The sequence below is a fragment of the Mytilus edulis genome, chromosome 2 (assembly GCF_963676685.1).
Source record: "Mytilus edulis chromosome 2, xbMytEdul2.2, whole genome shotgun sequence".
In the NCBI taxonomy this organism is placed as follows: Eukaryota; Metazoa; Mollusca; class Bivalvia; order Mytilida; family Mytilidae; genus Mytilus; species Mytilus edulis.
Genome location: NC_092345.1, coordinates 25,530,516 through 25,554,481, shown reverse-complemented (window position 1 = coordinate 25,554,481; position 23,966 = coordinate 25,530,516). Strand labels below are relative to the sequence as shown.

At 32.9% G+C, this 23,966-nt stretch overlaps 2 protein-coding genes across 3 annotated transcripts; one reads left to right on the top strand and one right to left on the bottom strand.

The window, feature by feature from the left end:
* Positions 1-1,332: 1,332 nt before the first annotated feature.
* LOC139510775 (zinc finger MYM-type protein 2-like) lies at positions 1,333-4,477 on the top strand. The gene is made up of 2 exons (XM_071297306.1): positions 1,333-1,777; positions 3,505-4,477. The coding sequence occupies exons 1-2, from the start codon at positions 1,344-1,346 to the stop codon at positions 4,475-4,477; spliced, it is 1,407 nt and encodes a 468-aa protein (XP_071153407.1). The 5' UTR covers positions 1,333-1,343.
* Positions 4,478-6,322: 1,845 nt separating this feature from the next.
* LOC139511817 (uncharacterized) lies at positions 6,323-16,367 on the bottom strand. Of its 2 annotated transcripts, XR_011662099.1 has the most exons (3): positions 16,313-16,367; positions 8,089-11,636; positions 6,323-7,798 (listed from the first exon to the last, which is right to left on the bottom strand). XR_011662099.1 is itself a non-coding variant. In XM_071298917.1 (2 exons), the coding sequence occupies exon 2, from the start codon at positions 11,499-11,501 to the stop codon at positions 10,263-10,265; it is 1,239 nt and encodes a 412-aa protein (XP_071155018.1). In that variant the 5' UTR covers positions 11,502-11,636; positions 16,313-16,362; the 3' UTR covers positions 6,323-10,262. The 2 variants fall into 2 exon arrangements, 1 of the variants encoding a protein (XP_071155018.1); XM_071298917.1 differs by having other exon boundaries at positions 6,323-11,636; positions 16,313-16,362.
* Between the last annotated feature and the right edge of the window lie 7,599 nt (positions 16,368-23,966).

The following is a 23,966-nucleotide window of genomic DNA, read 5'->3' as shown; positions in this document are numbered from 1 at the left end:
ATTGGCTGATAATCCATACAAATTGGTAAAGGATCAGAGATTCGTGGTATTCATCAGCCTAACCATGTAGTTGGAAGCGTTGATTTCTAAAAACTTTTTTTTAATTTTAATTCTTAACACTATGCCTATAAACAACAACGAAGAAAAGTTTGTTGATCTACCCAGCTGTTTGACATATCGATAAGTCTCTTTTCCACATATTCATTTCGTTGTCAATATAATGGAATTTTATGCGACCGTCATACAAGTGAGAGGGTTAGTAAGCTGTAAAACCAGGTTTAATCCATCATTTTCTACATAAGAAAAAAAAAAGTTTTGATACAAATAGATCTCGAATTCGGCAGTTGTTATCACTGAGTTGGTTTCTATATTGCATTAGCGTTTGTTTTTATTGCAGTTCAGTGTTTCTGTTATTCTGTTGTTTTCCACTTATAGTTGATGTGCATGTGTTTCCCTCGGTTTTAATTTGTAACCTTGATTTGTTTTCTGTCAATCGATTTATGACTTTTGAAAAGTGATATACTACTGTTGCATTTTATTCAAATATATTCCCGTCATCTATCTATTGTGATTTTCTAGAAAAAAGACAAAACTCGCATTTACCACCAATTTTCTATTTTAAGTCATGTTGGCCATGTTGATTCAATAATGACCATTGTGGCTAAGTAAATAAAAAGTAAGTGAGGTTAAATTTGGAAAGTTAGTTTCCGATCTGATTTTTTGTTTTGTCGAATGGTGACGACAGACCTAGAAGACGGACACACAGTGATGGCAAAAGCTCAAGCTGTCACTTTGTGTCAGGCGAGCTCACAATGAGATCAAGGTCAAATGAATCGTGCCAGACATGTACATGCAACCATAAAATTTTAGGATTATTGCTGTTATATGCAAATATTCCAGAAATAATAACTATATAACAAAAATAGCGAACTCCAAGGAAAATTCAAATCGGAAAGTCCTTTATAAAATGGCAAAGGAACAACCTGCACTATTTACATTGACTAATGAACCATGCAAATGAGTTAATGTCAGGTGAATAATGCAAAACAGACATGAATACCTTTCGTATATGTAAGAACATGATAATCCTCTTCTTCATGGTTAAGTACGAGCGTTAGCGAGTACTTATCATGAAGAAGAGGGTTATCATGTTCTTACAAACTTAGAACATATAAACTCTATTCTTGATTAATTATATGTACTGTGTTAAATGGTATACATGAACACAGTTCTTGAAAATATGGCCAAACAAATAACCCCTCTAGCTAACTGTCTTGCTCTAATGACTATTAAAAGTATTATTATTTTCAAGTCAGTAACATGTGTGCATCTTTAAGTCTAAAATGAATCAACTTGTTGGAATTGGAACTTTTGAATTAAAAGAAGAAGTGTCCGAGAATGATTTAATGCTTTTACCTACTCAGGACCTTGTAAAATATGAAAACGAGCCGGTCGTGTGTGAGGCTGCGGCCCCGCGTAGATTTTCTGTTCCATTGTCGGATTCAGACTTACAAGAGAGAATTCTTAAAGCTATTCCGAAAAAGACTAGAAATAACAACAAGTGGGCTTTAGGCGTCTGGGTTGCGTGGACTTTAGAAAGAAATTTGTATCAAGAAACAATAACTGATGGTGGTAATGCAATACCAAGTGATCCGAATTTACTCTCAAATGAACTTTTAAACTATTGGATGGCACACTTTATACAAGAATGTAGACGTGTTGATACCAGTCCTTATCCACCAAATTCATTGGTCCAGTTAGCATCAGGCATTCAAAGGTAAGTTACAAATTTTAAATTTCAATATATATAACACCAGGACCAGTAAAATCATCAAAATCAACATTTTATTGGAATTGTAGTCCACAGCTTCCACAATACAGTATATAGCGTTTGATGTAGATGTTACATTGTACTAAAACTATGAAAATGTAATTTTATGAATTACATTTGTGTTGATTTTGATATTTGTTTTTGTAACCGCTGTCTTGGAGTTCGGTATAGTTAAACGGGTTGGTGGAAAGGGGGGGGGCAACAACTGTTGAAATACGTTCGTTTACTTGTTTTCAGGGAGCAAACATTTGATTTCGAGTGGAAAAGGGGGGTTTGCATTCTGGGTTTTTCAATACATATTGGAGACGAACTTTTACCTGAATCCTCATTTTACATTTACTGTGTCATATATATCTTGCCTTTTTTTTTACTTTTTGTCATGGGTCATACTGCTTTTTTTTGCAAAAGGTTTCACCTGTCCTTTTACATTTGATTTTAGCCCCTCTCCTTAAAAATAGTTTACTTTTAAAATGTATCGTAACTTGTTTTGTGGATGCAACATTTGAGGCAGGAATTCTAGGCAGGGGGCTTATAAAAAAAATCATCAATTGATTTTTTACTGCATATCAGAAAACCTTTCTCCTGCATTTTCGTTTACAAGTACTGTCAAAAAGGACAAGCCTGTCATAATCATCCTACCAGTTTGATTTTATAACACTGCTCATTCTGCATTTTTTTCCTAAAATGTTCGATCGTATTTTTTTACTTAAAATATCTTCCCCTCCCCCTCCCCTCCCCCAAACCTCCAAAAATCAAAAGGGTGTTCCCTTGTTTTTTTTTAAGGTAAAATCCTTTCCTTTTGTGTGTTTTTTTTTCTCTATTCGATACCATTTATATACCCCAAACCCTTCAACCAAAAAATATATTATAAAAAGGTGTTATTTTAAAACTACTATTATGGACAAAAAAAAATACAATAAAATAATTTGACAGTTATTTTTCGGATATTCTAATAATTTTATTCTGCTTGCCAATAATTATGTATCCCAATGTTATTATTTCCGAATATGCTTAAATTGTCTCAACCTATACTTTCAATATAATGTTTTTAATAGATAATTGAGATATGATGTATTCGTGAAGAGACAGCAAACAAACAATAATTAATTCTAAGACATACTATTACAGTTTAAATTGGTCTAGTTTTAACATGGCTAATTTCATTTTGTATTGATTTACTAAAAAGCTGTATATTCAACTCATTCGGCCAATTTTGGAAAGCAAACTCATACATGTATACATTTCTTGTCTTCTGTGGTCGTCTCCCACCCCCTCGCTCGGGAGATAAAACTCGCGTTTAAAAAAACACGAATGACAATTTTAATCTCAATTTTAACTACGTTTTTAAACTACAATGAAACCAGTGTAAACAGAACCTTGAATGAATCGAAAACCCACCTAAACTTAACATATATGATCCTAAGTCCAGTCATATAAAATTTTATGCGATGTGAATCTGTTAAACCGAACATCTAACAAAATCTAACAAAAAATTGAAGTACCAAGGAGGTCGTACTAGACAGGTTTCACTGTATTGCAATTCGTCGTCGGTTATTTTACTTTTCTGAAAAATAATTTCTTCTTCAACCAATTCATCTTTAAAAAAGTTCTACTAATCCTTTATAAGTCTTTATATGTATTAAAACAAAGAGTAAAACCACCACTTTTTGTAGGTATCTGAGAACAGATTGTAACAGAAATGACGTGAGCCTCTTTGAAAAGGATTCATCTACATTTGCGTTTTTTAGAAAATGTCTTGACAGTCGAATGAAAGAACTAACCAATAATGGTATTGGAACTAACGTAAAAAGGGCAGACCCTATATTAACAACAGACGAGGAGGTCATGTGGGATAGTGGAGTTTTTAATTGTAACACTTCAAATGGGCTAACCAATATAGTTTTTTTCCACAACTGCAAGTTATTTGGATTTCGTGCTTTAAATGAACACAAACAACTTGATGCTAGTCAATTTCGAATTTCTGTGGACACAATTGGTAATAAATTACTCCATTATACCGGGAGGCTGTGTAAGAATGTGCAAGGTGGCCTGAATAACAGAAACGTTGATGTCAAACGCATAACTCAGAAAAGTGACCCAACAAACCCAAGATACCTAGTTACAATTTATGAGAAATACTTGTCACTTATTCCACGTGAAGGTAGGTTTTACCGTAAACCGCTACCACATAAAGCTAACGATGGTTCTATACGCTTTAGCGTCCAGCCGATTGGTATTAACACATTGTCTAGCAAAATGAAGGAATTATTTAAGGCTGCGGGAATTTCAACTACTGATCGTAATATCACCAACCATTCTGGGAAAGTTACATGCTGCACCACACTTTTCAATGCCGGATTTTCCGATTCAACTGTAAAATCAAGAAGTGGTCACCGATCAACGGCCGTCGACACATATAAACGCCCGTTAGAAACATTACAGGATAATGTAAGCAAGGCATTACAGCCGCCAGTACCCACAAGCAAAAACGTTAAGCAAGAAAATGACTTGTCCATTGCCAAAAGTAACCAGCACAGTTTCGAAGACAAAGAAAACGATAATAGTACCATGACTATAAATGTGCCAAATTGTATAAACAAAGTTGTCATTTTCAAAAATGGAAAAAGATATTGTTTAGAAATTTGAACTGCTTGTGTATTAAAGAATATTTATTACAGTTAAATTTATACAAATAATTGAATCTTGATTAAAAAGCCTGGGGTCATAACTATTTTTTCAGTACACTGTCCTTGCGAATTGCCTCTAGGCAATATTGGCAACACTAATTGGCCCTTTGTAATTCAGAGCATAACAATAAGATAATCACTAAATAAGAACATGTTTTGTGTCATTCTTCACTATTAAGAGGGTGAAAATCCTTGCATTTCATTGGTCGAAAGCACTTTACTATGTTCTAAATTCTATTTACCAAATAAAAAGGCCCCAATGCTTTAGTTTCTGAAAAATTTACAAACCAGATATTGTAATATTGTCCAATCAGCCATGAACAAAAGTCAAGGTCATATTAAACCTGCTAGACGGACATGTATACCTTACAATCATTTCATACACCAAATACAATGGCCATATTGTGTTTATACCTGAGATACATACCAAATAACAAAAAACTTAACATCGACCAAATGATCAGTATTTTATAAAAAGATTCTGAGTCAGTGGAACCCTGTTTTATGGATAAGTAGGCCTTGCAATGAATATATGACAGAATGAAACTTCGAAACATGAGGTATCTCATCTTTTTTACCAAAGGATAACCCTTTGTAAGCGAATATGAAGGTATCTGCATCCATGTCTTCTATCTTTAGGGGAAATCCGTATACACACTGCCTCCAGATTGTGATCATCATGTCTTGCATGATAAAAGCTGTTATTAAATATACCAATACAAACATGATCAGTTGAAAGCTTCAGATTATTTTTCCAAATTTTTGTGCATATGCCAGCCAGAAACCTAAGAGCATTAGATGTTTACTTAAAAATAAGAATATGGGGTAAGAATGCCAGTGACTAAGTATAAACAGTTAAACTTTTTTCTTTATAAAGTGTTTCTGTTTTTCTGTTGTTTTCATCTTATAGTTGATGTGTTTCCCTCAGTTTTAGTTGGTAACTAGGATTTGTTTTCTTTCAACTGATTTACAAACTTTAAACAGTGGTATACTAAGTTGCCTTTATTTAAACTAGATGTGTCGAAACAACACGAATAACCCCGTCTCAAAAAGTTTTTAAAATCTGCAATTTCGACAACACATGTGGACACAAACATGATGGTAGTCTCACATATCAAAAATCAGCCCAAAACCTGAAAGCGTTTAGAAAAAAGGCTGTATAAATGTGATTTTCAACAATTTTCAAAGTCATAAATCCTGAAATTCTGCAAAAAAAATTAGTGGAGCGGAACTAAACTTACTCTTGATCTGTAACTCATCATGGTTAACTCACATACCAAAAATCGGCCCTATATCTGAAGGCGTTTAAAAAAAAAGTCTGTATAATGGTTTGTTGCAGAATGACGGACAAGGGTAAAACTATATGGCTCAGACAACTTTGTTGCAGAGCCATAAAAATTTAGAAGATATATCTAATAAAGTATCTAAAATATCTTATAAAGTTCATAAGATATCTTATAAAGTTCATAAGATTTCTTAAAAAGTATATAAGATATCTTCTACAAACTAGATTATATACTCTATATTTTATATGAGATATCTTTAATATATAGTTTATGTGATATCTTATATATTATTTGAGATATCATTAAATTAAAGATATCTCAAATAATATATAAGATATCACATAAATCTTATTTATTATATGAGATATTTTAAAGTTAGAATAAATAGTAAAACAACTTGCCATACTTTTACCTTTTGAATATATAACATTTTGGATAACTTCAAAAATCATAGTTGTCACCTTATATGTCTCACTTTCACTCAAATCCATCATGAGCAGGATAAAATGAACAACAGATGAATATTTAAAAAATTTATCCTTAAATATAAGTACCCATAATCTACAGTACAATAGTTAAAGCTTATACATTCTGGTGGCAAAATAAGTACTACATGTACTCCATAATGCATAAATATAATAATATTTTTCTTCAATGCACATTCCTTTATTGCCTTCTATATGATAGCACCATAACCTGTCAAAAAGTCAACTAAAACATAAATGTATACATTTCCAATTAAGTTGACCCAGTAGCTTTATAGGAGAAGATTTTGGTAAAAGATTATAAAAATTAAAGAAAAAACGGTAACATTGACTATAAAGAGCAAAAACTCCTTTAGGGGTCAACTGACCATTTTGGTCATGTTGAATTATTTGTAGATCTTACTTTGCTGAACATTATTGCTGATTACAGTTTATTTTTATCTATAATAATATTTAGAGATAATAACCAAAATCAGATTGCTCTAAATGCTTTGGTTTCAGAGCTATAAGCCAAAATCTACATTTTACCCCTATGTTCTATTTTTAGCCATGGACGCCATCTTGGTTGGCTGGCCGGGTCACCAGACACATTTTTTTGAACTAGATACCCCAATGATGATTGTACCCAAGTTTGGTTAAATTTGGCCCAGTAGTTTTAGAGGAGAAGATTTTTGTAAAAAGTTAACAGACGACGCCAGACAACGGACGCCAAGTGATGACAAAAGCTCACTAAGTGAGCTAAAAACAAGAATGTGTCCATAGTACAAGGATGTCCCACTCGCACTATCATTTTCTATATTCAATGGACCTTGAAATTGGGTTAAAAACTCTAATTTGGCATTAAAATAAGAAAGATCATATCATAGGGAACATGTATACTAAGTTTCAAGTTGATCAGACTTCAACTTCATTAAAAACTACCTTGACCAAAAACTTTAACCTGAGGTGGGACGAACAGACGGACCAACAGACGAATGAACAGACCAGAACACATAATGACCCTTTTACTATCGTAGGTGGGGCATAAAAATCTGTTCAAGTGTCAAGATGGTCAATAAAGCCTAATTAATATCTGCATACATGTACATATGAATTTTTTTAATAATGTGCATATACATGTACACATGAATATTGATTATTTAAATATAAATGTATGACGTGGATTAGGTCTGGTACATGTATGCTGTTTTTTTAGACAAAAATATCCAAATCTATTAGCATGTTTAGTGCGTATTCTTCTTTCTGTATTTCCTTTTTTTACAAATCTCCTGTCTCTTAATACAGTAAGCCATGAAGATAATCAGTCAGAGCTCAGACATAAACAAGTCGATTTCTGTCAAAACATGTTTTTAATTTTAGACTTATCTAAGTCACAAATGACAGACTTGTTTAGGTCTATTTATGTTGATGAAAAAACTTAATTTGACTTTGTGGCCAAAGTACACCACCTATGACAGCAAAAACCTGTCTGAGAGTTCACAAGGACTTGAGCTATTTATATTTAATTATCTAAGGCAGCAACCATTTGATTTTCTGGGGGGGGCTATGGTTTTTTTTGGAAAAAAAAGTTTGTTTCCAGGTTTTGGTGGAAAAAATAATTTGTTTTGGACCCTGAGAAAAAAAAATTGTTTGTTTCACCCTCAGCTCCCACTATATGTAATGCTAAAATTGAAAGAAAAAAATTGTTTTCGGTTTGTCGCTAAAAAAATAGATTGTTCTTCGCCGAAGGCGAAAAAAAAAGTTTGCACAGAAAAAAAAAACATAGCCCCCCCCACCCCAGAAAATCAAATGGTTGCTGCCTAATTGAACATCCTTACTAAACACAGATGTTTTACCTCATTAAGTGTGGTTCCAGGTGGTTGCATTGTAAGGTTAATTAACATTATCTCCGATTTTTTAGACTCTCATTCATATTTTTCTTTAGAAGACAAAGCATTGGCTTTCAATGTTGTCATTATTTGATTTAGATGCATGACCTTTTTATAAATATTCGTGGGTCTTGAAGTAAACCAATTTTGGTAACTTATTGACTTGTAGAAGTTGATATTTGCAACAGTTTGAGTCTGGTCAATCATTTCTTGCTTAACAATATTTGACTTATTAAAGTCGTATTTTGTCTTGCATTAAAGGGAGACAAATCCTAAAACTTACGAATTTAGACCTCTATGAGTCAAAAGCAGATTCAGACTTATTTATATCTGAGCTCTGACTGATAATACATGCAAAATTATTCAATGGAAAGCCAAAGCTGATTGACCAAAATATTTGTACCTGAAATCCAAAACTGCTTCTAACATGTCTAATGACAGTGTACATGTACATGTACCAAAATTCATTCAATTATAAGCAATACATATTGTCTTTGAACAAGAAAAATAAACAAAACTACATACATATAGTTTGACTGAGATATAATCTATAATAAAATGCTTTGCTGAGTGCAGCCTGATACAACAGCAGAGGTTGAATCTTGGAGCAGTTTTTGGCAAATTTGGACACAATATTCAAGCTTGATACTGTCTGAATTTGGATTGTGATCAAATTTTTTAAATAATATAGGTTTCTGTCACAAAATGAATGTGGTCGAAGATATCAAAAATCTATTGCACAATACTATGCAATTGAAGATTTCTTTTTGCTCTTCTGTTGTGTAAAAAGTGCAGGTACATACATATATATATCTCTTGTGTGATCATCGTTACATAGTACATGTAAGTGTAAATGTTTGTTTAATATAAAAAAAAGCATGGTAGTGTAAATAAAAAAAGCAAGAATATTGACTAGGTTTAAATAAGTAATTTACATGTACATGTTTGACTTCAAAATTGTTAGTCATGACTCATTACAAATGCACTTTTCTTTAATTAAGTGGATTGTATGGTCCACTTAAATAAAAAAATAGAATAATATACAAGTGCGTTTTAAAAAGTTATGTTTATAATTCTCTTGCTGTACAATAATTATAAAAACTGTACATGTCAAGACTGTAAAGAAAGCTTTTCCTCTTTATTACATTTATATATATATACATGATATACATTGTATATGAAAAGCATTTTTTTAAATGATTGTTTTTCTTTCTTTAATTCATGTATTAAAACTTATATGCATCAAGGATTTGTATAATAAATCAAATATATCATGTATAGTTTAAGTCTTACTATACAAATCCTTGAAAAAATTTATGGCTTAACTAAACTTTTGTTCACCATTTAGAAGAAAATTAATAATTCTCATGATTCTGAATATTAAAGCACACATATTTTATGTGGTTTTTTTTAACCTCATTACTATTGAATTTCTTTATCTAACTTCAAAGTGTTCTTGTTCTTATCCATACAATCTTAACATACATGACAGAGCAGTAGTTTATATGTTCTGTTCTCTTCCACAAAAATTAAACAACGAAAAGGAAGAAAGGGGGTGATATGGTACCCCAAGCACCCATGTCAATGCCCAATAAAACCTTTGGAATAGAGCATATACATGACAACCCTATTATGATTTTGTATTCAAAGTGGTAGACCGTAGAAGGAAGGGTCTGCAGATTTGCTCTCCACAAAAACATGCAGATATTGAGCAAAGATGGAATATTGTGCATTCTTGGGACATTTTGATCCAAAGAATGTAAAATATAAGCAATTTAGAGCAGTTTGACAAAAATTTAGCATCACATCTTGAATATCAAGAAAAAATACAATCTTTAGACTCTTGTCAATGTTAATTACACTGTTGAAAGATCTGCAGTTGGTATTATACACTTTTATAAATATGTACATTTGTACATACCGAGAAACATACAACAATATGTACATTTGTACATACAGAGACACATACAACAATGTGTACAATGTTATACATTATAATGTACTATATGTCTCTGATACATAACTTCTCTTAAGCTTCATTTAAAAAATATTGAATATAAAGTAGCTGGCTTATAATGGCCTTAACAAAAACCATTGCATTTGGTTTACACATTGCAGATTTTGTGTGGCTTGCCTTGAATGTAATCAACTAGCTGTGCGGGAAGTGGCAATTTACCAACATCGCGGTAACTCACAAGATGAAGAATAGCTCTACGGCACAAATATTGCAGGTTTAGTCGTACAATGGGTAGTTTCTGAGTTATCACTTTACGATTGTATGCATGGTTTTTCATTACAGCAATCGTAGCTTCACTTGGTGAAAAGTACGGGAAGACTTGTAAATTAATGACCTCGCTAGCAGGCCAGTAGCACCCTCGGACATCTATTCGGAGCAATAGTTCGAGGTTGACATAACTTATAACTGCCACAATATTTGTCCGATACTCTTTATTATAAAGAGGATGAACACATCTAACAACTATATAGTCCCCTAAGGGACTTGATTTTATCTGCTGGATTGATGCTGGGAGACGAAAGGTACCACTCTTTCTGACAACATTCCAGTCACCAATAGATCTCAATTCTATTTCCTTGTAAAAAGCAGTCAAAACAAAATTGTCCCCTGCTTGAGAGTTAAATGCTAGCACATGGGCTCTGAGTGTTGGAGGCACAGCATTAATCCTGAGTTTTGATGCATGCGGCATCAATGATATATTCTCTATCATGTAATTATCTGGCAGCGAAACAATTCTAGTTAAATTATCAGGGCGTATCAACAACTGATGTTTGTTAGGAGAGATATAACACTCGTACCATCTCTTGCAATGGTAAAACACCACAAAGTGTCCTAAAACTTGCTTATTTTCCAAGTCTAAAATGTAAAATCTTGGCGACAAGTGATATCTATTTGTGTTAATTTGAAGAACTGCCATGGTGTCATGGTAACCAATTATACTGCATTCCCGTCTGTTCCTGTTGTGTCTGCTATGAAGCCAGTAAGGATCTTCCAATCCAGTCAAGGGAATTCTGGGAAGTTTAAATGAAGAAAGCTTCCATTTTTGTTTTTCAATCAATGTTAATTCTGATTTTGATTTCAACTGGGATACTAGCTGTCTCCCATCATAAGTGTCTGGTTTGACTAATATGCCATGACGTTTTCTTGCCTCGCGACATGTTGTAAAATCGGCAAAATCAGTAAACCCTTCAACATTTTTGTACTGTTTTGCCCATTTACTATATGATGTTTGAGTTGACCATAATGGTGGTGCAGATAATAACTTAGTATAATAACTGTGTCTATTCGTACACAGATCTTCTTTCTGGTTACTGCTTGCATTCCCCATTATCAGTATAAAACTGGCATCTGTTAACTACTTTCATTTCCTATTCACAATACCCATGTTCCTCCTGGTCACTCTTTGCACATTTATTTAACTACTCCACTACCCCAGTTCTTCTTATACCTTGTGAGTCTTCATCTGAAAAAGAAACAACAATCATTCTCTCTTAAGGTCTACCAAATGATATTCTGAAACTCTTAACATGCTAAACTTATAAATTTCAAGATAAAAGGCAATAAATTGACAGACAGACACAATAAATAACCAGATGCTCCACAGGGCGCAACTTTATACAACCGCAGAGGTCAAACCCTGAACAGTTGGGGCAAGTATATATGGACACAACATTTAAGCTTGATACAGCTCTGAATTTGGATTGTGATTAAATAGTTGACACAACATAGGTTTCTGACACAGAATGAATGTGGTTTAAGAACTTAAACTTAAAAACTTAAAATTTTAAATTGGACATTTACCAATTATGGTCCAATATCCAAAATCTAAATACATGATTAGATTCAGCATATCATAGAACCCCAAAAATTCTATTTTTGATGAAATCAAATAATGTTCAATTTTAGACCCTTAAGACCTCAATGTGGACCAATTTCATAACCAGGCCCAAATATTAAAAATCTAAATATATGGTTACATTTAGCATATTGAAGAATCCCATATATTCAATTTTTGTTAAAATCAAACAAAGTTTAATTTTTGACTTTTGGACCTTAATGTACAAAAAAATGATGTACACCAATTTGAAAATGGAACAATACTGTGCAATTGAATTTTTCTTGCTAATGCTCAAAAACTGTGGAATTGAAAATTTCTTGCTATTGCGCAATATTGTGCAATTAGATATTTCTTGCTATTGCACAATACTGTGCAATTGAAGATTTCTACTATTGCACAATACTGTGCAATTGAAAGATTTCTTGCTATTGCACAATACTGTGCAATTAAAAATTTCTTGCTATTGCACAATACTGTGCAATTGAAGATTCTTGCTATTGCGGAATAATGTGCAATTGAAAATTTCTTGCTATTGCACAATACTTAATATAATAATTTTGGATCCCGATTAGGACCAACTTGAAAACTGGGCCCATAATCAAAAATCTAAGTACATGTTTAAATTCAGCATATATCAAAGAACCCCAAGAATTCAATTTTTGTTAAAATCAAGCTAAGTTTAATTCTGAACCCTTTTGACCTTAATGTAGACCAATTTGAAAACAGGACCAAAAATTAAGAATCTGAATATACGGTTAGATTTGGCATATCAAACATTTGTGTCAAAGAACCCCAATAATTCATTTTTTGATGAAATCAAAAAAGTTTAATTTTGGCCCCTAATTCGTTGGGACCAAAACTCCCAAAATCAATCCAAACCTTCCTTTTGTGATAATAAACCTTGTATTAAAATTTCATAGATTTCTATTAACTTATACTAAAGTTATTGTACAAAAGCCAAGTAAAATGCTTTTTTGGGACCTGTTTTTGGCCCCTAATTCCTATTATCTTAGGACTAAAACTCCCAAAATCAATCCCAACCTTCCTTTTGTGGTCATAGACCTTATGTTAAAATTTCATAGATTCTGTTCACTTATGACACTCATACTAAAGTTATTGTGCGAAAACCAAGAAAAATGCTTATTTGGGCCCTTTTTGGCCCCTAATTCCTAAACTGTTGGGACCAAAACACCCAAAATCAATCTCAACCTTTATTTTATGGTAATAAACCTTGTATTTAAATTTCATAGATTTCTATTTCCTTTTACTAAAGTTAAGAGTGCGAAAAAACAAATATCTTCAGACGACGACGCCAACATGATGCCAATATACGACCAAAAGATTTTCAATTTTAGCAGTCGTATAAAAATCACAAATGCATGTGCATGTACATGTAGATATACTAGCACTAAACATAAATAGATACCAACACTAAAATGATTGCCATGTCTACTAAAAATTATAATTCAAAATATGAAATTATGAAAATCATCATGATATTTTTTTTTTATAAGACTAGATTATGATGAGTGAATTATGTAAACTAGATTATCACTGCAGCCTAATACCCTAGGATGACCCACTACAGTTATTGAAACTTATTTCAAGTAAAAGTAAACAAGAGTGCACACACTGAAATGTCTCGCCTTCTTTACTAGTCATTGCATTGATATTATGTTGATAGCCCTAAATATAAAGCTTTATTGCACCTGTCACATAAACTTAACATTAACCAAGAAAACTAAACATTGACCAATAAACCATGAAAATGAGGTCAAGGTCAGATGAACCATGCCAGGCAGACATGTACAGCTAACAATTCTTCCATAAAACAAATAAAGTTGACCTATTGCTTATAGTTTAAGAAAAACAGACCAAAACACAAAAACTTAACAATGAGCAATGAACCGTGAAAATGAGGACAAGCTCAAATAAAACCTGCACGACTGACATATAGATCATTAAATATTTCCATAAACCAAATATAGTTGACCTATTGCATATACATGTAGTATTAGAAAAAAAAACTTAACTTTGACCACCATGACCACTGAACCATGAAAATGAGGTCAAGGTCAAATGATGCCTGCCAGTTGGACATGTACATCTTACAGTGCTTCCATACACCGAATATACTAGACCTATTGCTTATAGTATCTGAGATATATGGACTTGACCACCAAAGCTTAACCTTGTTCACTGATCCATGAAACGAGTTCGAGGTCAACTGACGGGCATAAGGACCTTGCAAGGTACGCACATACAAAATATAGTCATCCTATTACTTATAATAAGAGAGAATTTAACATTACAAAAAATCTTAACTTTTTTTTCAAGTAGTCACTGAACCATGAAAGTGAGGTCAAGGACATTGGACATGTGACTGACAGAAACTTCGTAACACGAGGCATCTATATACAAAGTATGAAGCATCCAGGTCTTCCACCTTTTAAAATATAAAGCTTTTAAGAAGTTAGCTAATGCCGCCATCGTAGCCACCGTATCCCCTGCCCCCAGATCATTATCCCTATGTCGTGCCTTTTGCGACAAAAGTCGCAGGCTCAAAAAAATGACAGTTTTCTGGCATTTTCAAATGATTCATACATGTTTACATGATATACATTGATTTACATGTATATCTAATCTGGACAGATAAAAACTGTATGGTTAATTTCAACTAAGCTGCAGAATGATGAATCTGTCAGTAACCTTAGTTACCTAGCTATTTGTAAATATAAGCTACCAGAGATTTTCTTCATGTTCTTAATCTTTTTCAAGATAAATTCAAAATTTGTGTTTGCCTATATATCCCATATAATTTAAAATTCCCTATTACAATGTACTCCATATAAGCAAGATAAGCACCCATCTTTCAAAATTCAAACCACCATCCTAGCTATCATTCACTCCCTCATCCTTCAAAAATTAAAGTCTTGTATGCTACATGTATTTTTGTGGCAAGCAGTGAAGGGGCCTGTTACATTAAGTTGTATAAATGTTTGTCAAATAATCCAAACATATCCATATTTCTTCAAAATTCTGAAATTGTTTTTCAGAGGAGGATTTTTGTGCGGATTGAAAAATCATTTTCATCTGTTCTACTCAAATTTATCATTCCCTTTTGCATGTTTTGTAAACATGGTAAACATTTATGTCCTGAATTTAGTGTTGCAGAATAAGCATTTTCAGTCTTTCATGGGCAAAATTTTTCATTTTCAGTTTATACCATGCTTACCAGGCTAGAATATATTTATCTTCGAAATCCCTTGGAATCATGAGCAAACTAATGTTTGTATGAATTGATCTTAAAGCTATTTTATATTACATTTACACATTTTTCAGCATTTCCTTTTTCAAAAATTTCACCACAAAACAGTAAAATAACATTTCTACATGCTTTTGGTTTCCTTAATTGACTTTATTACATTTTTAACGTCTGGATAATCATGATAATACATTGTAATATGATGGTCATTTACCATATAATGCATTTTCATTGGGTATATTAGAACTGAAAGGAAAATCCAGCATCCAGGGTCCATTATAAGTATATTATCATGTATATATGCATCTTCATTACTCCTTTGTCATGCTTGTAGATTTTGAAAAAGAGCAGGCTAGTCATAATGCTATTGTAACAAAGCAGCACTGCCAACACCAAAGCATAGGCAGATCATGGGGGGCTTGTGCCCCCCCCCTTTTCGTGGGAAAAATTTGGTTGATTATATAGGGAATCACTGAAGCATTACTGGAGCCCCCCCCCCCCTTTTAGGTCAGTCAGTAACATGTATAACTTGTAGAATTGATAAGATCAATTTACATCATGATCGTCCATCTTAAACAAATCAAGTGTTAAATTTTATATATATTTTAATGATAATCATATAGTATTTCGTTGATGATGAATAAAATAAGAATCATAGCAAATATGAAATATGACAAACTGACCAAGGGTGAATGTAAATCAGAGCAAGCAGACCCAGATTTCCTGTAGTTGTACCCAAATGTCATCCCCTTGATACATATGAAGTCAAATGTACTATGGCATTCCAAGTGTAAAGCCTCCATCTGATTATTAGTGTTGTTTTAATGTTTATGAAGAGAGGTACATGACAGGCATGTATCTTCGAAAATTTGTAAAAGCTGATTACTGATATAGGATTTTGCCATAATTTGGCATAAAACTTGCTAACAGTGTATATTGCTAATTCAAATCGCTAATCCTAATCGATAAAACTTGCTACTTCAGTAATTCTGTCAAATTTTAATTGCACATACACATTGTTCGGTAAAATACCTACATTGTATTAATGTTTATTTTCGATCTTCGTCAAAGGGGACTCTAAAGTGTGGGGAGAGGAACGGTTCAATGTGTGACGAAAAAGACAAACACGTCCTTCTGTTTACTCGCCACTCTTTTCTACAAACTTGATGTTTTAAAATTGGTGCAAGGATTTGTATAAGATAAGATAAGAAAACTTTATTTTGATTCGGCATCAAGCTCTAAAGAGCTTTTGATCGAATATAAAAACATATAAATAACATAAAAATAGTCTAATTTGACCAGAGACATATATATACATATATAAATATCTGATTTGACATATAAAACAACCTGTAATACAAAGTTGTATATCACATACATAGCATGCAATAAAATAAGAAACATATTTAGAATGAAGTAAAACATGCTAGACCAAAGCAACAAAAAGCAACATAAATAATAAACAGTTCAAGAATTATCTGCAAGGAGAACAAATCCAAACCGTTCCAGGACTGAACAAAACTTTTAAAATATGAAAAACTATGTTCAGTCCTGAAATGGTTTGGAAGGCTGTTCCTTAAAATAGCAGCAGCAAGTTTGAAAGATTTGTTTTACCGTAACGGCGTATACTTCTTAATTTGGCACGTATGAGAGAATAACTGGTTAAAGTCTGATATATTTAAGGATTGTTTATTTGGAAAGAAATATAATTTAAAAAACTAACAACTCCAAAGCAAATTCAAAAAGAGGAATACCAGAACAACTGATAACATCAGTCAACGGGACAATTGGGGAAATTATACCGCCATTGATAGTTTCTACATACAAACATACAGATAAACACATATTCGTTTTAATAAAGTCAAGAGAGAGTCTGAATGATATCAATAGAACGTGAAAATCAGAGCTCTAAAAATAGAAACTCCTGATACATTAGACAGACCTTAAATAACACTTTTTAGGGTTTGTATCACATAATCTTTTACGAATTTACAATTAAAATTAATATTTAGAGAAAAGCTGACAGTTTTTTTTTAAATACTTTTTGTAATAAATCAATCCCTGCGGACTAATAGTGTTTCCAATTTGGCGTCGGTATACAAAAAAAATCACGTTGACCTGCTTCTGAGGCATGCTACGAATGATCCCGACAACAATGGTAGTCGTGTCATACACCATTGAGTAGATAAATCAATTTAGATTTACGGCATAATAAGTTTAAGTAGGTTTGGCAACCGAGAAATCGAAATAAAACGGAAGTTCGCGCCCGCGGATGACATTTTTCAAATTTTTTAGTTAATTACCTTGTGTTATATTAAGGTATACAGGGCGCTCTGACACAAGTGCATGTGGGGTTGCTGTTCACAAGAAAGCTATTCAGCAAACCAAGAGTTCCAAATGGTGAATTTGAAAACTTATTTTACGGACGCCAGATGATCACGAGTTGATTGACCGTTACTGAAGGGGCACTAGCTACGATATATATAAAAAAATAAAGTATGATTTTTTTTAGATCAATCATTAATCAAATTGGAATAATGAAATAATAATTTGCTTTCAGCAATCAATTTCCTTTAATTTTGTTGAAATAAGCGATTAAACATAATTTTTGACTGATTCACTTGCAAGTGAAAACGTCATCATCATTCTAACCGGTATTCATGTGAACTTCAAGTTAACCCCTAGCTAGAGATTGACAACGCATGCATTGTACGTGTACTGGTTATTTAAAGAAAAAGAATGTCAACAATGAAAGTGAAACTACGGTAAATCATTTGATTACTAATTCGATGCATATAAAATCATTCTTATATGGTTAAAAACAATGAGAAACATCTATTTTTAATCTATAAAATAAAATCAAACAGACCTATAAAAATGCAATTGCACGTGTTGGTTTAATCTATTCGTATCTTTATTTTTGTTTACATCGCTTATATGGTCATCTGAGGTCAAATCGATAGTTAATTAGATGGCGTCTGGACTAAAATACACACGAAACGAACCTATATATTATCTACCCCATGCTCTGTAAACTGTTTATTTTAGACTTTTGATAGTTTGGATAAATGTTTTACATTGTTATAAACCAAATATGAGAATTTGAGTCAAATCGGTTACAATGAATTTGACAGCTAGTGCCCCTTTAATGAAAGTGAAATAGTGAAATAATAATTTGCTTTTATCAGCTAAAATGGTTCAATTTTGTCAAATTAAGCTCATAAACATTGACAATGAATTATTCACTTGCAAGTGAATAATTCGACCTCATTAAATCCGTATTCATGTGAACTCCAATTTTAACCTCGTAGAAAGAGATAGAATAACGCATGCATTATCCGTGTACGGGTATTTTAAACGAAAAGAATGTCAACATTGAAAGTGAAACAAGGTTAAATAATTTGATTAACTGATTCGATCAACACAAATCATTCTTATAAAGGTAAAAACGACGATAAACATAAATTTTTAATCTATAATACAAAATTTAACAGATCTTTAAAAATCCAATTGCACGAGTTGCTTACTCTATTTATATCCATGTTTATGTTTACATCGCTTATATAAGGTCATTTAAGGTCAACTCGATAGTGAAATCTTGGCTAAAATTCACACGAAACGAAGCAGGCTACATCTTATTGAGACCATTGTTTATGTTATACCTTTGATAGTTTGTAAAAATGTTTTACATTGTTATAAATAAAATATGAGAATTTGAGTCAAATCGGTAAATCAAATCACATAAGACATGAATTTGGCAGCTAGTGCCCCTTTAATATGGAATATCCGTTTCACAGATGATATCGGATAATCGGATATGTTCCTTATTTCGTAACTACAATCTGTCCGGACTCCCTTTTCACGAATGTGACCTACCAAATGTGACTATTTACCAGGTTTGTAATAACCGGCATGACTGAGCAACACGACGGGTGCCACATGCAAAGCAACTTATATCACACCCAGTTTTTGGTGCATGGGGCTCGTGTTGCTTAGTCTTTATTTTTCAATGTTGTTCTATGTTTTGTCTGCTTGTCTTTTTCTCTTTTAGCCATGGCGCAGTCAGTTTATTTTCGATCATTTTGACTATTCCTTTGGTATCTTTCGTCCCTCTTTTACTAGAAACTTACTACATTCCTCCATGGATACAAAGATTTGGTTTATAGAAGTCCTGCTGCATAAGACTTATATTATAAACGGGATAGCACATTCTATTTTTACGATGATGTTGTTTGACGAACCCGTAAATTCAAATACGATCTGAGTAAACTTATCATTTCTAAAAGGTTACCAGTTAAACATTTTTTTATCCAGGCACCTTTTTGGAAAATTTTAAGTTTCAGTATTAACTAGAGTATATAATGCACAAACGGCACCAAATTAAACATTCTTTTTAATATTGCTTCTAATAAAAAAATATAATTTAAAGGCTCAAAAAATCATGTTGTCAGAGTTATTTTCTGAAAATTAAACCGATCAAAGAATATCTAAATTAAGTAAACAGCCTTCCGATTTTCACAAATCTGATAGATTATATAAAACACTTCTACTGGTCTGATTCTGTTATAACTAAAGCATGTAAGAAAATTTTGCATTTTTAAGGGTATTTTGAATGTTTCCCCAGTGGTAATTTCTTTCCTGTTACCGCTGGGTTTTTCCCACCTGTGGACACGTATGAAAGACCAAAATTATATTTCTTTTAATGCAATGTGAAGAGCATCATTTCCTGAATGTATGACTCCACATGTTTAGGTGAATAGCAGCCAGTTTGACAAATCTGAACTCCCCAAAGATCAGAATTTGGAGAAAAATAATTTTGATGTTCTCTACTGTTACAGTCTTTTTGCGTACATTTCATTGTCAGCACTATAACAGTACATGTGTTTTATAGCATCTTATCAAATTGATATGTAGATGGAAGTAATTAAACTTCTACACAATTCGAGTAAATAAACAAAAAGTACTGCGCTACCTGATAAAAAGTACCAGCATAACCATAATCAGTACCAGGGAGGATGTTCAAGACAATTTCACTGATGAATCAAAAAGTTAATTCACTATATGCCAACCATTTCATTTAATATAAGTTATCATCACCATATTAAATAAATTTCAAAATAACATACAGTATATTGAATCAAAAAATAGGTTTTTTGCTTTTGATAACAGCAGAGAACATTGTGCAATTCTAGTATAGTAGATAGTAACAGAAAGAACTTATTTTTTAGATTATTTCATTACCTAGGCAGATTTTTCATCTTGCAAATACAGTTTTAAAGGATAAATGACGTTATCATCCAATTGTGACCAATTTGGAATGATGTATTTTTCTTAAACTATAAAATAAAGCATTTTTTTGAGAAAAAATCCTTTACTGTTACCAACTCTGTCCTGTTACAGTTGTCATGTTACTCAAGATTCTTTCATGTTACCGACATATCTGACTATAGTTTAGTATATTTCTAAACCTTTCGTATTGCAAATACTAAAATCAATAATTGGCATTTGATAAACTATTGCAGGATATACCAGTAAACCACAAATAGTGTCTTAAACTTATTCCTTATCCCATTAGATGCTTTTTAAAATTGATTCACTTTGGTAACAGGAAAGAACTGGATTTTTTTTGTACCATTTTTAAAATTGCCATTGTTTCCACATTAAACAATGGTTTGAATTACAGACAACAGTTCCTAGATCCTCAATGTGTGTTCTTCGATTTGTGCTATTAAAATACCGGGTCTAAAGACATTTTCGTTTTGTTTTTTCTTATTGCCAAAAATTAGACTTTTTCAGATAGTGTCTCATGTACATTCACGGTTCTACAATATGTCGATACCTTTCTTTCGTTTTTGGCATTGCACAATTAAGGTCATGATTTGTTCTCTGAACGTCTTGACACTGAATTCAAATGATGTTTGATGTGTAGCACGGTACTAAGTGATGTAGCAGTCTAAGACCACAGGGATTCGGTTAGCGGATTAAAATTTTGTTAATCAATGTTTTTTTTAATGTTTTTTTTAATTATTTCCTGTCTATTTGTATTACTTTATTAACGTATTTGACATTGACATCACTATTCCTTTGTTTTCTAGCAATGTGCAGTTATGATCCATATCCGTATACTGAAAATCCCACCGACTCGGTTATACCGCAGTCCCACTAGGCCACGATCGCACTACGATCTGTAAAAAAAATGAAAATTTTGATGATCGTAGTACGATCGTGTAGATCGCAGTAAGGTCGTATCACGGTCGTCGTGAGGTCTTCAAGATCGTGATGAGCGTGGCCAACTTTGAACATGCAATCGTGGTGCGGTCGTGGCGAAATCAGGTCGTAGAAAAAGCGTAGTGAAAGCGCACTAAGATCGTAGTAAGATCGCAAAGGTACCGGTCGCTGTACCATCGTAGCGAGAGCGTAGCGAAAGCGTGATTCTATTCGGAGAGACTAGCTGCGCTACGATCTTGCCGTCCTCATCACGCTCTTCTCACGACCTGACTACGTTCATACTACGACCATCATTCTTATTGTCATTTTCACATAAAATATATTAAATCTCTCAAGGTTTTGTTTGTTTGTATGTAATTAGGACTTCTTGTCCATTTTCTCTAACGGCTCAACCAAGCTTCTCGTTTTTATATAATATATAAGACCGTTGGTTTTTTTCGTTTGAATGGTTTTACAAGTAATTTAATTTTTGGGGGCCTTTTATAGCTTGCTGTTTGGTGTGAGCCAAGGCTCCGTGTTGAAGGCCGTACCTTGGCCTATATTGGTTTACTTTTATAAATTCTTACGTGGATGGAGAGTTGTCTCATTGGCACTCAAAACACATCTTCCTATATCTATTGATATCTATTGACACATCTGTGTCATCTCTGCAATCGTTCACTGAAATATCGTCAATTGAGCTTCATGGACATGCAATAGGTTTAATTTAGTTGTAATTAAGGTTGGATTGGTCGGTCCGACATCTCTGCTTGATTATAATTCCTAACCATCAGAGCTCTGCTCCCTTTGCCTCTACATGAACCCCTACCACCACGCCCACGTGTTCTAGTAAATTTTGGTGGCATGACTGTATTGTTTCCGAGAAATTTACGTATTAATCCGAAATAGAAGGAATGGAACTGTATTGATATGGAACACGATATTGACGTTATTGCTGAGAACGTAGTAAGATTGCGGTAAGAACGTAGTATAATCGTGGTAAGAACTTGCTTTAATCCCAGCAGAAGCGTGGTAAGATCGTGTTGCAATCGGATAACTCGTGGTATTTTCGTAGTGAGAACGTGATGAGCGTAGAAAGATTTTGATAAGCGTAGTGAGGTCGCAGAATAAGCGCGGTGAGAACGTGGTATAATCGTAGCGGGATCATTGTAGAAGCATAATTAGAACGTATTAGCATCGTGAAAGCAACGAACATTTACATTTTCATGCCGCTCATACCGCGACCTCACTACGATCTGAATGTATTTTAGATCGCGGTGAGCGTGGTGCGATCGTGGTCTAGTGGGACTGGGGCTTTAGCAGATACATTTTTTGTTAATCAATGTTTTTTTTATAATAATGTTTTTGTATTTTCTGTCTATTTGTATTACTTTATTAACGTGTTTGACGTTGACCACTATATCTATTTCTTTGTTTTCTCAAAAAATAATAAAAATAAAAACATTGATTAAATTGCACCCCAAATTATTATTTCACTATTTCACTTTCATTAAAGGGGCACTAGCTGTCAAATTCATTGTAACCGATTTGACTCAAATTCTCATATTTGGTTTATAACAATGTAAAACATTTATCCAAACTATCAAAAGTCTAAAATAAACAGTTTACAGAGCATGGGGTAGATAATATATAGATAACTGTATTGTATTTCAAGTTAAGCTCCGACCAGATCAAATCACCAATTGATGACGTCCCAGCTCAAAATATAATAAAAAGGGCCCATTCTAGCGGCACATATGTATAAACCTTCATATAGGAAAAGACAACCCCCTACCTGGTTTAGGGACAGCAAACATGTTAAACTTTGCCAAATTCTGTATGTGCCTGTCACAAGACTTGATCGAAGTTAGATGCCCGTAACTGAGTGTTTGTCGTTTTTATGGTGTTTTTTTTTTATTATAAGATTTATTTTTCGTTTATTTGTTTTGCATAGTTAGTTATGTATGTGAGGAGTTAAACCACTGTTTATCATATGTTCCTGCTCAAACATAAAAAAAAGCATTGTCAGAGAAAGGTCTTTTATAAATTCTCACGTATTCAGTGAAGAATTGTTTGCATTAAAAATATATATACTGTTTTTTAATTCTGGCATCGTAAGATAACAGTTGGTAAAATATATATTGTTTAATTGCTAAGTTTAGCTTTTTATATGTAATCTATGTACTGGATTTGTAAACGTATATTTGTTCCGCCTAACAGAAGTTCCAATGGAAACTTTGGTATAAACATTGTCATATCTATTCCTGCATCGGTGTTCCTCAGTATGTTTCAAACATTACTGTAGTGTATATATCATTTATCTCAAGTTATTCATTGTTATTGTGCATGATATATCGTATGTTTATAATAATTTGCAATTTTAAGATAAGATAAGATAAATACGTTTTATATTGCTATAAGCACAATTATGCTATAGCACATTTAAATTACAACATTATCATGTGTAAGCAACATGAAATTGG